The 14,278-nt window shown below is 39.1% G+C and overlaps 2 protein-coding genes across 5 annotated transcripts in view; one reads left to right on the top strand and one right to left on the bottom strand.

Annotated features, from left to right (window-relative positions):
- Positions 1-14,278, bottom strand: part of IPCEF1 (interaction protein for cytohesin exchange factors 1) — a 153,195-nt gene that overhangs the window by 21,971 nt on the left and 116,946 nt on the right. For all 4 annotated transcript variants that reach the window (XM_045524711.2, XM_045524709.2, XM_074368129.1 and 1 more), the window contains one exon: positions 5,779-6,151. In XM_045524711.2, coding sequence (XP_045380667.1) covers positions 5,779-6,151 — 373 coding nt within the window. The remainder of the gene's footprint in view (positions 1-5,778; positions 6,152-14,278) is intronic.
- Positions 1-14,278, top strand: part of OPRM1 (opioid receptor mu 1) — a 144,615-nt gene that overhangs the window by 96,569 nt on the left and 33,768 nt on the right. The window lies entirely within an intron of this gene.

The following is a 14,278-nucleotide window of genomic DNA, read 5'->3' as shown; positions in this document are numbered from 1 at the left end:
CCTGTTCTTCTGTTTACCTGCTAATTGTCTCCATACCCTGCCAAAACAGACATACACACCAAATTGTAAGTTCTATGCAAGAGGATTATTATTGCCTTTGTTATAGTCAAAAAGGGTCTCCAGATGTCCACAATTGAGCAAAGGACATAGTAGCTTCTCAAAACATATTTATTAAGTATTCATTATGTGGTCAAAAGGTCCATTCTTAATCTTATTCTCACCCTCTATCCATTCATCAAAGAAACACAGTGAGCTAATTTTGGAATTGGATTCTTTAAAAACTCAATAAGTAAAGTACACTTATTAAATTTCAACTGTCTATATAAGTCATAGGTAAAACACAGAGTTTCCTTTTGGCTAGAGAAAAAAGGGAGATGACACAAATTGCTAATATCAGAAATGAAAAAGACGGATATCACTACAGATCCCAAGGGACATTAAAAGGGTAATAAAAGAATATTATGAGCAACTCTATGCCCACAAATTTGATAACTTAGGTGAAATGGACTAACCCCTTAAAATAAACAATCTGGCAAAACTCACACAAAAGAAGCAAGTACTTTGAATAGGGCTTTATCTATTAAAGAAGCTGAATCAATAATTAATAACCTTCCAAAGCAGAAAGCACTAGTCGCATATGGGTTCACTGGTGAATTCCACCAAACATTTAAAGAAGAAAGTGTATCAGTTCTCTGTAATCTCTTTCAGAAGATAGAAGTAGAAGGAATACTTCCTGACTCATTCGGAGTCCAGCATGACCATAAATATCAAAACCAGACAAAGGCGAGAAAAGAAAACTGAAAACCAATATACCAATATATCTCATGACCATAGATGCAAAAATCCTCAACAAAACATCAGCAAATTGGAGTATAAAAATAATTTGACACCACAACCAAGTGGGAATTAGCTTAGGTATGCAAGGTTGGCTCAAACTTTGAAAATAAATTAATGTAGTTAACCACATTAGTAGACTTAAAAGGAAGAAGAAAACAACATATGATAACATAAACAGACCCAGAAAAAGCATTTTAAAAAATCTAATACCCATCTGTAATTTTTTAAAAATCTCAGTAAACTAGGAATAAAAGGAAATTTCCTCAACTTGATACATAATATCTATGAAAACCTACAGCTAGTTTCATACTCAATAGTGAGAAATTAGAAGCTTTTCCATTAAGATCAGTAATAAGGCAAGGATGTCCCTTCTCACCACTCCTTTTCAATATTACACTGAAAGTCCTAGCCAACACAAATAAGACAAGAAAAGGAAATAAAACTGTCTTTGTTCATAGATGACATGATATTGGCATACTGGAAAAGGCAAAACTATGGAGGCAGTGAAAAGATCAGTGATTGCTAGGGGTTGGGGAAGGGAGGGATGAATAGGTGGGGTACAGAGAATTTGTAGGGCAGTGAAAATACTCTGATACTATATAATGGATACATGTCATTGAAAGACATTTTTCACTGATGTCCTTTTCCCAGTCAGAATCCAGTCTGGGATATTACACTGAAGAAAGTTATCATCTCTCCTAGTCTCCTACAATCTAGGGCACTTTCTCAGCCTTCTTTGTCTTTCATGACCTCGATGCTTTCAAAGAGTATTGTCAGTTATTTTGTAGAATGTCCCTTAATTTGGGCTTATCTGATGTTTCCTCATGATTAAATTCAGATTATGATTTTTAGCAAGAACACTGCAGAAGTGATGTTTGACTTCTCGGTGCAACACATCAGAAGGCCCACAATAACAATATCTCTCATTATAGGTGCTGTCAAGTTTGAACGCTGCTTAAGGAAGTATCCGCTAATGTAATTTTTCTAAAGTATACCTCCAATTATATGATCACCCTGATTAAAAATTGTCCTCCATTATCAATTGAAATAAACGAATGACGAGCCCAGTATTCAACATCATCCAAATTTATTCTTCATTCCTCTTGTCCATGGCTCTCCTCTCTATGTACAGGTCTTCCCATTTAGATATTTAGCTCATCTTAGATCACTTAGATGCAATCTTCCATATTTTGAGTTCCTGCTCTCTTTTAAATCCCTTGAGTACTTTGTATCTCTCTGTGGCACTTATTTAACTCTGCTTTGCTGTGTTAAATGAGTCTTATTCCTCCCACTCGCCTCATTACATGTCAAAATTTTTTAAATCAGAAATTATACCTTGCTCATTTTTGATTCCTTGTTAGCATAAAGTACATGAGTACATGTTAGGTACTCAAAAGTAATAAAAAAATAAGGCTTAATTGAATGGAGTTCATTAATCAACTTTTTTTATTATTATCTTGCTTCCTAAAGAAACATATCCCATAATTCCTACAGCAACATCTGAGGTAGTTGGCTAAATTAACAGCATCTGTACTGTTTGCACTAAAATGGTGCAAAATTTTTGGTAATTGCTAAATCCTAAAATCTACCTCATTGATGTCACACATGCTCTAGTATGCTTATCTCTTCATTAAAAGTTATTCAACATCATTCCCAGATCATTTCTGGCTGTACTTGTTCTAAATGATTTATTTGCATAAATTGGTTGTTAGTCTTATTAGTGGTTATTTGGCTTGTTAGCATCCAGGGTATGGTCACTCCATTCGTGGAATAAGTATAAGTAAAACTGTCTCCACATTGTCAGCACAATGTAAGCAGAGACAAACAGTGTGAGTCACCATCATACAGGAATGCGTCATGGGCCAAATAACCTTACACAAAAGAAATAGTATACGGTAAAACTGGATTGAGATGAAAATTCCATTAACCCCATCACCTCTTTTCCCACTATGCTTTGTAGAAAGACTCTGGATCTCTGGAACTCCCAATGCAGAAAGGCAATAGGATGGAATTAATACCCTGCATTGTTTAAATAGCCTACACTGCAAGGGAGAAATGTCTAAAGGGGTATTTAAATTCAGTATAAAATTCTAGCAACCACAATTTTAATTGTATACCAACTGCAAAATATTTCTCTCATTGTCTAAATAAAAGAAGGCTATAATACACACTGTCTGCTTGCTTCAAGACTCAGTTATTAAGCTTTAGGACTCTTTTCTAGGATAAAGCCTTTTTCTCTAGCAAATGGATCTTGAGACTGAGACTTTAATCTAAAATCCTAACTCCTGTCATGAACCACGTCGAAACTGCAATCCCTGTCATAGAAACATCCCGAACGATATTTCAGACACAGGAATTTCAGTGTTTTTCCTTTTTTTTTTCAATTGGCAACTAAAAAATAGTAATTTTAGTAGTCACAAAAGTGAAAAGCTACCTTCTTCTCCAACACACAAACACACATGCAAAAAAAGAAAAAAAAAGCACAATTTGCAACTGATCACTCAGCAGCATGTCATCGCAAATGCAAGCAAAGACTGGGTTGCTGTTTCCATAGCAATGACTTTATGTGGTTTAACTCTGCTGGGAATTTAACCAAATCCCCAGCAGCAGGAGAAAAATCATCAGCAAAAATTTTCTAACATATGGCAGGCAAGTTCAAACCAGTGAGGGAAAAATAGTTTTATTTTCTCTTCCTTTCTACCCCAAGGAATACCTTCCTGTCAAGCTGTTTGAAGTAGCATACAGATTTTGTTGGTCACTCGACATCTAACTCAAATTTTTAAATACCTGGTTTCTTCCTCCTTAGATTAAAAGAGCTGTTGGCACTCAGTCAGGCTCTGCAGCACATGCATTCCCAGAATGACATTTAAACACAAACAAGAATGGCATGCATCTTCCCATGACTATCAGGTTATTCGTCCTAAAGGAAAACTCAATCTGCAGAGTTATCTCTTGAGAAAGAATGCAAATGGAATTTCATTCCCTATTTTGCTTTTGAAGCCATCCTCACCCTGGGGTTTGTGTGGTGTGTGTGTGTGTATGTGTGTGTGTGTGTGTGTGTGTGCTTGCATGAAACTTTTTAGTTCTACCAATGGCCCAACAATTGAAGTAAGAGTTTTTAGCAAGAAAAGAATAGATATGATCCTTTTTATTCTTTTTAGTTCTACCAGTCTTATATCTGGAAGGATCTTCTAAGTATCAAGTTAGAGGCCATTTAGTTCAAGAGACTTAAATGCCCTCTTCAGTATATCTTCATAAGAGCGGAAGTTGTGGTCAAGATGCAATATGCACTGAATACCCAATGAAAACGGTTGCCTCAGAACAAGTAAGCACCGCCAACAAGGAACACATTACTTTCCAAGGAGCCTATTCAATGTTGAACAGTTCTCAACATTAAAAAGAAGCTTCTTATGCTGAACCTAAAATGACCTCCTTTTCACTTGCACAATTGGCCTCAAAATTTGCATCAATTTTGTACTTCCAAGGAGGTACAAATTAAGCCCAACACTCTCCAAGTGACAGCATCTCCCAAAGCTGAGGCCATCTTGAGTTTACTGCTCTCTATTCCACACAGTCCAATAGGGGACCCACCCCCCCATTCCTCAATGACACTGTCTCCACTCTCCTCCCTACCCCACCTCAGTCACCTCTACAAGTAGGTTATTTTGGCAATGACTTCATTTCCTCCATTTTTTCTAATGTAAAGCAGATCACTGGGTATCAAACAGAAATTGCCATCAGAGGCCAGGCAGGTAAATTAACTGTGTGAAGCATCTTCAGGAAAGGCCGCAGGGAGTGGTGGTAACTGTGGTGACTTGGGAAATTAGTTCCCAGCCTGAGTGTTCAAATAAATGCTGTGAACACACACACGCACACACACACACACACACACACACATAGCCCTGGGTCTGCAGTTGTAATCCTTGGCCTAAATTACTCTGATACCAAATACTAAATTAATAGGGTACATCTGAAAAATTTGAGAACTTAAAGAATCTTTAGGCTAGGGACAAGGGGAGAGAAGTCGCCTATGTCAGCAGGCTACCTGGCGAGGTATCATGGGAATTTAGCCAGTCAACTTTCGCTCAGTAGTACACTGAAAAAGTACAAACAGAAGTCACCATTCTTCCATTTTTCGGTATCCTATATCAGGTAAGCTTGTTTTATGGCAGAATGAATAAGGCACAGACCATCAGAAAAGACTCCTCATGGCTGAAAACTAACAATTAAAAGAAGTTAGTCTGAATAAAGGAGAAGGACCAATTATCATGGAGTATTTAAGAAAGTTCACACATTGCATTTCTACACTCCAATGACTCTTCCCTTTGCTAAGACTTAAAATGTTGTTTTTTTTTTTCAAATGCATGAACTGTGCTCTCCTCTGGTTTTAAAGTTTCATTGCTGCCCTCCAAATTGCATGCAGACTGTCTTGCTGTTAACCACAGGGGCCGCTCAGGAGCTGACGACCTGGGGCCCAGACCTCGTCTGTGGTTGTGGCCCAGGGAAGGTGGCTGCTCTGCGTTCGGAACCATGGAGGTGATGTCATCTATGCAATGTTGATCTAATCACCACAAGCTCCAGAGTATAGGGCATGGGCCCCCCTCCAAACAAACAAACAAAAAAACAAAACAAAACAAAACAAACAAAAACCCTCAAGCTTCCCCTCAGACTGGTGGGGAAGTATCATTATTTTATGAACACGTGTCTCATATTTGCAAGCATTTGGTTGGTGACACTTACCACCAGGTAATGAATGGCCTTGATGCTAGAGTTTTCTGCATGCAAATTCCTCTACAGAAGTGGCCCCTGGACGTGGCCCCACTTGGCTGTTTAATTATTGCATCACTCGTGACTTTAAACATTCTTTTTACAATTAACATGAGCGGTCCACACCCAGACACATTCATTCTCTAAAGAAGAGTAAACGATTTCTTGGTTTACCTCTGTCCGTCATCTTTGATCCCGGCGGCTTGTCTGGGACAGTGAGAGGGTCTAGGTTGCTACTCAATGAAGAAGTGTCATCACTGGATATAGAGTTCAAAAATCCACTTTCTGATGTGGCCAGGCTGTCTTCCAGGGCCCTGCGGCTGTTTGCCTCTGAAGGCGCAGGGGAGTGGACCTGCACAGCACACGTCACAGACTGTCCCTCACCACCAGCAGCGGACGAACTGTTAACCATGTCGATCCAGGACTGTCTTCCTCTAGACAAGGAGGAAGACAAACTTCTGGGTGTCTTTCTTGTGTTCTCCATGGAAGAGAAAGAACGGGCTGCTTCACTCGATTTGGGCGAAGATGAAGATGCCCGCTGTGCAGCCTATTTTTCACCAATAAAAACAAAAAGAGAAGACAGATCATGATTAAGTCAGCAGCCTCTACTTTGCATTTTCAATGAAAGTATCCCAGTGTTTTAATTCAAAAGGTGGCAAATGATAAAAGAGTCAAAAGAAAAATATATGATATTTCTATCTGTATGACAGGCTTTAGGATGCCATTTTCCAAAGCCAATTTGTATTAACTTTAAATTTATTGTTAAAGGATTTTTTAAAAAATCTTCATATCATGATTTACCTTACTCCTCACTGCTCTCTAGATACTTGAAAGACCTCTCTGGGGAATTCTTTGGATCAATGAAGGACACTCTGAGCAAGAAGTAGATGGCAATCTATCACTAAATTCTCACTGATTGAGCAAAACTCTTCAGAAAGGCGATCAGGAGAAAGAAAGCAAAATTTGGAGCCAGATGAGAGGCAAAATAATAGTAACTGAGTGGAGACCAGTGATGTGGGCCAAGCGCATATATTTAAACCCTCAAATATCCTTCATGCATTCCTTAGCATGTGACTAACATAGCTCATAACTACACAGTTAAGTGAAATAATCCTAATTCATTCACTCTTCAATAATTTTTAAATATCAATAAACTTTCACTGAAGAAGACAGGAATACATTTGTAGGCCTCCAACTCATTAGAGAGAAACCCTAACCTGCACCACAGACTGTGAGAGGTGGGTCGAGGATGCAAGAGCTCCTGAAAGCATTTCCTGACATGCGATCCAAGGGGAAACGACAGTCCTTGGCAAAATTTTCACCAGTCTATGGAGAAAACATCAATGCAGCATCATCAACCACCCTTTCTTGGGAAGGACTTCATTTATTCTGAGATTTTATCCTTGTTACATATTGCTGTTAATATATAGGCCTTCTTTTAGAAAATGGTATTGGTAGAAATTAGCTTTTGTCTTCAGGGAGTTTTTTTTTTAATGCCCAGCAGAGCAAAATAAAGACGTGGCAACTCTACATTGTTCCTCCGTTTTTAATTTTCTTGGTCAATAAAATCCAAAAATCTAGACACCAGTGCTCTATGGATCACCCTATATCTCCAATGGCAGGAAAGACAGAGAAAGCATTTTCTGGTCTCATTTTGTCATCCTATGGGACACCCTTGTCAATTTCAAGCATTCAGGACTCCAAGGAAGTGGTAGGGAGGAAACTGTGAGATGGAAGAAGCCAAAGAACAAACTAGGATCCTCTCCCAAAGACCTCAGAATCATTGCATCTAACTTAGGGTGGGTGGCTTTGTTCCAAATTAATTGCTCCCCAAAATGCTGCATATTCTAAGCTCTTGATTTCTGTTGGGAAAAGCCAACATTTACCCAATACGTGCCCAACTGGCTGTATACTAGACATGGATTGTCAAATAAGCAATAAATCCACTTTTTAGTAGCATGACACTAAAACATCTAGTTAAGATACTAACTCATCACACACATTCTTCTTAATAATAATATATTTGGCACAGACACGAAAACTTTCCTTTTGGAAATGTGTCTAGAAGCTTTCAAACCAGTTGCCTTCAATCACCCAGACCACTGAACTAGGAGATCCAAGAGCTGTAATTCACTAAACACAGCCTAGTTATCCAGAGGCGGTAACGCCCCCCACCCGGCACAATGTCCAAAAGGATGCTAACACTTGTTTACTCATGAGCAGGATCTACAAAATAAATGTTAGCAAAAACACCCATTTAGGCCCAGTCCTGACCTGTTCCCCTATTGTGAGCTGCTTTAGTAAAACTTGGCTTCAGTGGGATCAGCTTCCTTTTCTGAAAAGAGACCAAGCACACGCTTTTCCTGTTGTTCTTGCTGATACTCCTGTAATTTGATTAAAACAAAATGGGCTACTGAGCACACCATGGCTGCAAGTACTTTCCATAAGCCTTTCTGAGCCCCAAAACTCTACTCAAAGGACTAAGGACAGACATATTAAATGAGCATTAGAAATTTCCAGGAAGTGCATTCCTGCTTGTGGTACTACTCAAACACAGTGCAAATGCTTTCAGTCCATTTTCTCTCACACCGTGTAACATTTATAAATTTGATTTTTAGACAGAGAAAAGAAGAGTGAGGGGGAAAAGGCAAAAGGGAAAGAAGTAGAGAGAAGGAAAAAAAATGAGAAAAAGATGATGTGTATCAGGTCAGAGGGAATTTTGATTAAAAGAGAGATTGACACAAATCAAAGTGAACCTGGAGTGCCACTGCAGAGGACCGATATGGGAACATGCTTTTTAGGCACTGTGGTGCTAAATCCTGGCTCATTACTCCTACCATTCTATAGCCAGCAACAGCCAAAAATCAGACAGAGAACTTTTAGCTCAGTGCCTTCCACAAACCACCCAAATAATATACCCATAAAACTCCCCACTGCAAATCAAATGAAGGTAGCAAGGAGGGACAGACTCTCCTCTCCACCCCACCACTTCTTGGCTACCAGAAGCCCATCCTTCAAACGTCAGTTCAAGGGCCAGCTCCTCCAGGAAGCTTTCTCTGGTGGCCTTGGGGTGAGGTAGGTCCCCTTGCCTGGTGCTCCTGGACTGACTTCTAACATGCCAGGTGGAAGATCATTTTATTTGTCAATTAATATTGTAATTGCTGATTGATTTGTTCCTCTTTTTTGGTGAGCTACTTGAGAAGAGGCTGTTTTTTAATCATTTTTGTATCTCCACTTTTTGCATTGGTGCCTGACATTAATACATTTTTTATATAATTTTATTGAAGTATAGTCAGTTTATAATGTTGTATCAATCTCTGGTGTACAGCACAATGCTTCAGTCATATAGGAACATACATATATTCCTTTTCATATTCTCTTTCACCGTTAAGGTACAACAAGATATTGACTATAGTTCCCTGTGCTATGCAGTATAATTTGTTTATCTATTTTTTACATATTAGTTATCTGCAAATCTTGAACTCTCAATTTATCCCTTCCCACCCCCCTGACATTAATAAATTAATAAATTAATGTAGTTGCTAATAAACAAAGAGTGGCCTAGAGAGCCAATGGTGTGAAGGAAAAAAAGCAATTCAGGCTTTTCCTGAAATTCTCTGTGAAGTTGCTAAGGATGATTTACTGTAATCCCAGGATATAGGGGTGACTGTTACTGATTGCAATGCACATAGTCCCACAAAATGCTCTCCTAATCGCAAGCAAAATTATTATTCTCTTTATCAAAGATTAATAATTGTATGCTATTTCATTTATTTCAGAATGTTTCAGTTTTAAATATTTTATTTTTAATGAGAAAATTTAAGACTTTTTTAAATCTTAGTTTTAATGAAGAGACTATGAATACGATTAAATTTAAAAATCAATATTGTTTTCCCCCCATTTTCTGTATAAGACATTTTTATTCATTGAAGAAGCTCAGTTCACATGCTGATTAGCTGTTAAAATCCTTGTCTTTGAATTGTTTTAAAAACAAAAGTTTGACATGGGAAAAATAGTTTAAAATGGCCACGAAAAATCTGTCATTAGGAGGGAGTGAGGCAGCATATAAATCTCATGCAACATTAGTCAAAGTAGATGAAAAAAATTAAAAGAAAATACAAGAATAAATTAAGCCTAAACATAATAAAAACAAATACAAAAAAAAAAGGAAAGTATACAGCTTTTCTCTCTTCCTATTGGCCACATTAATAAAAGCAAGCCAGTCAATTGCTGTCAAGCCCTAGGAGGTATTGTGTTTATGTTTCTACCGTATGCTAGCAGAAACACTGCTCTGAAAACCTGAGAACCTTGCATGGTATACAGTCCCCTCTGTCACTGACCTTCTGCATGACCTTGGGCAACGCAGAAGATGCCCTCCTCACTCCAATCTTTAGTATCCAAGTGGCCCTGTAGAAGCCACTTTACTTCCAAGTCCTAGTTTACTGACTTCCTGCTTCCACCATCACCCACCCCCTTCCCACCCTAGTCCATCCTCCAAACAGCAGCTAGAGTATTACTAAGACAGAAAGCCATCACAACATTCTCCTGCTGAAAACCGTCTAGTAACTGCCCATGATGAGTAGAACATGGTCTTCATTATAGCTGAGTCTTACATGGACCCCCATCTGCCCCTCCAGCACCATCTCCTTCCACCTCCCTCTCCCTCTCCTTTCCAGCCACATGGTTTTTCTGTCCTTGAGCATATCTCTGGTTCTTCTGCCTGAAAGGCTCACTCTGTGGATTTTTGGTTGGCTGCCTCCTTCCCATTATTTTGGCCTCAAGTTAAACATCCTTTCCCAACAGTTGTAGACAAAGCAATATGCTCCCCGCACCCGTCAATCCCCACCTCTCCCGAGCACATTGCCCCATTCTTTCTTATTCATAGTATTTATCGGTACTGGAGACTCCTTGTTTAAATTACAAATTTATTGTGACTCTCCATCAACTCAGAACGTAAGATGCTGCAAGGAAGAGACTGTCTATGCCAGTTCAGCATCCCCTTCTCTGCAACAGTGCCTGGCACGTAGTTGATGCACAAGGAAATCTGTCAGTGGCCTGCCTGCCCGACTCGGATTATCAAGAGGTGCGAATGAGGTAACACAGAAGAATGTTCTTCAGAAAAGGTTAACTCAAGCTTGCAAAGGTTACTTATGATTATTCTAGGTACTTCTCGGGCACTTGCCTTCCTCATTTACAAAACACAGGACTTTCGTGAGAGTCAAAAGAAGTCATCCTTCTCAAAGCCAAGTGAAATCACCAGACAAGTACACAGCAGTACTTTCTAATTCACATGTGGAAATATTTGGCGAGCAACAAACCTGTGGAGGGAATGGAGTTGTAATCATCACCCACACGCCTCTTTATCAGTCCATGAAATAAATAGTCAATGTTTCAAATATGTGTTAGGCACAGTCATACATGTTGTGGGTAAAGAAAGATGTTGGACACTGCCTCTGACTTTAAGAATTTAATAATTAACTAAAGCAGATACACAAAATCTATAATGCAAAGCAGAGACGAATAACAGGAAAAAAGTGTCCCCAAAAATATGTGCTATAGGAAAAAAAAAGAGTTCAGAAGAGGACAAGGGCCTCCTGACTCAGAGAACTAGGAAGGAAGTCACATTTAAACTGGCCTTGAAAGACATTTAGAAGGCGGAACTGGGGTGAGAGCTAATGGGTCCTGCAAACAGAGAGGCTTGGCAAACACAGGCATGGGAGCAGGGAGGTCTGGAACGCTTTGGGGAAACAGGAGGCAGCTTCTTGAGCTGAGGACAGAGGAGGAATCAGGAACAAAACTGTAAGGGCAGTTTGAAGGGAGCCCAAGGGCCTTAAGTCCCAAGCCGATGAGTTGAGAATTAATTTGATAAGCAACGAGGGCTCGCGGAAAGGGCTTGTGCTGGTGAACCAATGCATCAGAACTGCACGTTAGGAAGGTGAGTGTAGTAGGGGTTTTTTTTAAGAGGAGAGAGAGATTAGAGACAGGGAAAGAAAAATACCCTGCCATTTCAACATCCTGGCCAAGGGCTAATGCAAACCCAACCAGGGCAGCGGCAGCAGCGGCATGGAAGGCCTGGGAGAGGTCCTGGGACAGCTGTCATGCCCTGTGACTGACGGTCAGAAGATGAACTGTTAAAGCAAGTGGCAAAAGGTAAAAGCTAATTTTGGAAAAGTCTTAAAATCAGTTAGGTGCTCAACTATAGACCTTAAGATAATTTTTTGCATCCTGAGGATGGAGGGTGAGTTTTTCTATCTTTTCCTTCTAATTTTTCATACCACTACCTCACTTGCAAGCATTTCTATTTTTTTATGTAGTTCATGTATCAAAAGATCAAGTATCCTTTAGTAAATAACTGTGAAAGAGCCATCCTTAAGACGAAATTTAAATTTCTAAAATTGAATTTACCCCTTTTTGTATTTAATCTTTGACCTCCTCTGCCACTGGCCAGTGGGTCACAAGGTGCAGAGTTTGTTTCTATTCATTACTTCTTTGGTTTGCTTTACACTGGGTTTTTTTTTTTTTTCCCGTCCTTTGGATATAGAAGAATTTTATTTCAGAGAAGCATCAAAATATAAGGACTATGACGTTAAAATAATCAGCATGAGCTGCTTAAAGCTGCTTAAATTGTTATCTTCTCAGTTTCTCTCATAACTGATCTACCTATTGGTCTGCCTTCCAACTATGTTCAAAATCTAGCCATTCCAAGTCTCAGCCACGCCCTGACCCCAGTCATCACCGCCTCTCACCCTAGATTACTGCTCACTCTCCCTTAGACTTCTTTGCTTCTATGCTTTCCCTCTACTTCCCAAGTCTCCTTCACACAGCAGCCTGAGTGGTCCTTTCAAAATGGAAACTGATCACATCATTCCTTTGCCCCAAATTCCCAAAAGCTAAGAGACTCAAAACATCAAAGTCAGGGGGAGGGTATAGCTCAGTGGTAGAGCGCATGGTTAGCATACACGAGGTCCTAGGTTCAATCCCCAGGACAACCATTAAAAAATAAACAAATTAAAAAACCTAATTACTTCCCCCTAAAAAACAAACAAAATATTTTTTTAAAAGACAAGAGAAACAACAAAAACAAAACATCAAAGTCTTTTACTGGTCTGCAGGCCCTCCACGCTATGGCCACCATGACCCTCCAGCCTCAGTTCCTGCTCCTCCTGTCTTAGTTCACTGTGCTCCCACCACACTGGCCTCCTTGGACTGCCATCTATGCACCAAGGAAATCTGGACTCTTACCTATTCCCTGTGCTTGGAAAACACCTTCCCTGAATACCCACCGGGCTGACTTTATACCACCTTTAAGAGTTTTGCTCAGATCTCAACTCTCCAGGCCTCTCCTGGCCACCCTATTCACTGTCACACCCTGACCTGCAGCACTCCTGACCGCCCCTTACCCCCTCTGCTCGACTGCCTCTCCTGACACAGCAGACAATTTACTTGTTAGGCTGATTGTTTATTCTCAGTCTCCCTCAACTAGAAGCTTGGCTCCATGAAGAAATGAATCATTGCTTATTTACTTACTGTTGTGTCCCCAGTACTATTTAGAACAGTGGCTCTCAATAAATATTTGCTAAATGAATGAATAAGCATATAAACACAGATCAAGCTATCAGACAATGCTTTTGAAAAATGAAACTTAGAGGGAAAATATGTATAACAGATTTTTTAATGATCTTTAAGCTCTTAAATCACTTTGTAGCTTATAAAATTAGTAAGTTTGAAATGTGAATAAAGCCAGTTCCTTCTTTGTTCTTTTCTGAGTTTCAAGTATCATGAATAGTGATTTCCACCAAGGATCCTCCAAAGTGAAACCTACAGAGTCCCATGTATTTGGAGCCTGTCAAAAGACTCTCCATTTTTAATTTCTCTGTAAATAAATGGATGTCCTTTCCACTATCCATCCTGTGGAGTTTTCTCAAGAAGAACGAACATACACAGAAATATCTTGTTCACTTAAGGAAACCCTGCAGTGTTCTTTATCCTCTTGTGGATTGTGGTCCCGCCCATTAGAAGCAGAGGTCCAAACTGGTTCGGTACTGAAGTCTTCCTGCTTATCTTCATAGCAACCAAAATGATTGGACACAGAATTTAAATTTTAATTCAAGACTTTTAATTTTTGAGATAACTTTCCAGAACAGTATTATTTTGTACTTTTGAGTTCATCATTCCAAAATGAAAGTTCATTACTCAAAATTGTTTTTAAAAGCAAGAACTTGGGAAAGGTTAGGGATTTTTTGTTTTGAGGGGCTCTGGGTTTTTTTTTTCCCTTTGCCTCGTCTTACACAGCTCAGTCATGGCTAGCCCATGCCAGATTGAGACAAAACAGTAAGTGGATTTGTACTCTGGATGAAAGTCATTACCATGATTTTTTTTTTAATTTCATCTGTTAAAAAAAAAAAAGTTTCAATGTTATTTTAACCAAGTGTCTTGCATGTCTGTTTTTCAGAAATAAGAGAAAACAAAAACAAAATCTGCCTCGGAAATATGTGAGCAGGAGCGACATACTCTGTTTTAAGGAATATTAAATCTAACTGTTCAACATTTATCTAATATATCTAATTTATCTATTAGATATAAATATCTAATATATTTCTTCAGAAAAAATTGTTAGCCTCAGTGGCCTTCTTAAAAATTAGCTTAACTTAGAACTTTAAAGATTAACATTTGA

Source organism: Camelus bactrianus, chromosome 8 (genome assembly GCF_048773025.1).
Source record: "Camelus bactrianus isolate YW-2024 breed Bactrian camel chromosome 8, ASM4877302v1, whole genome shotgun sequence".
Lineage (NCBI taxonomy): Eukaryota > Metazoa > Chordata > Mammalia > Artiodactyla > Camelidae > Camelus > Camelus bactrianus.
Note: the sequence above shows the minus strand (reverse complement) of the source record. Positions and strands in the feature narration are given on the sequence as shown.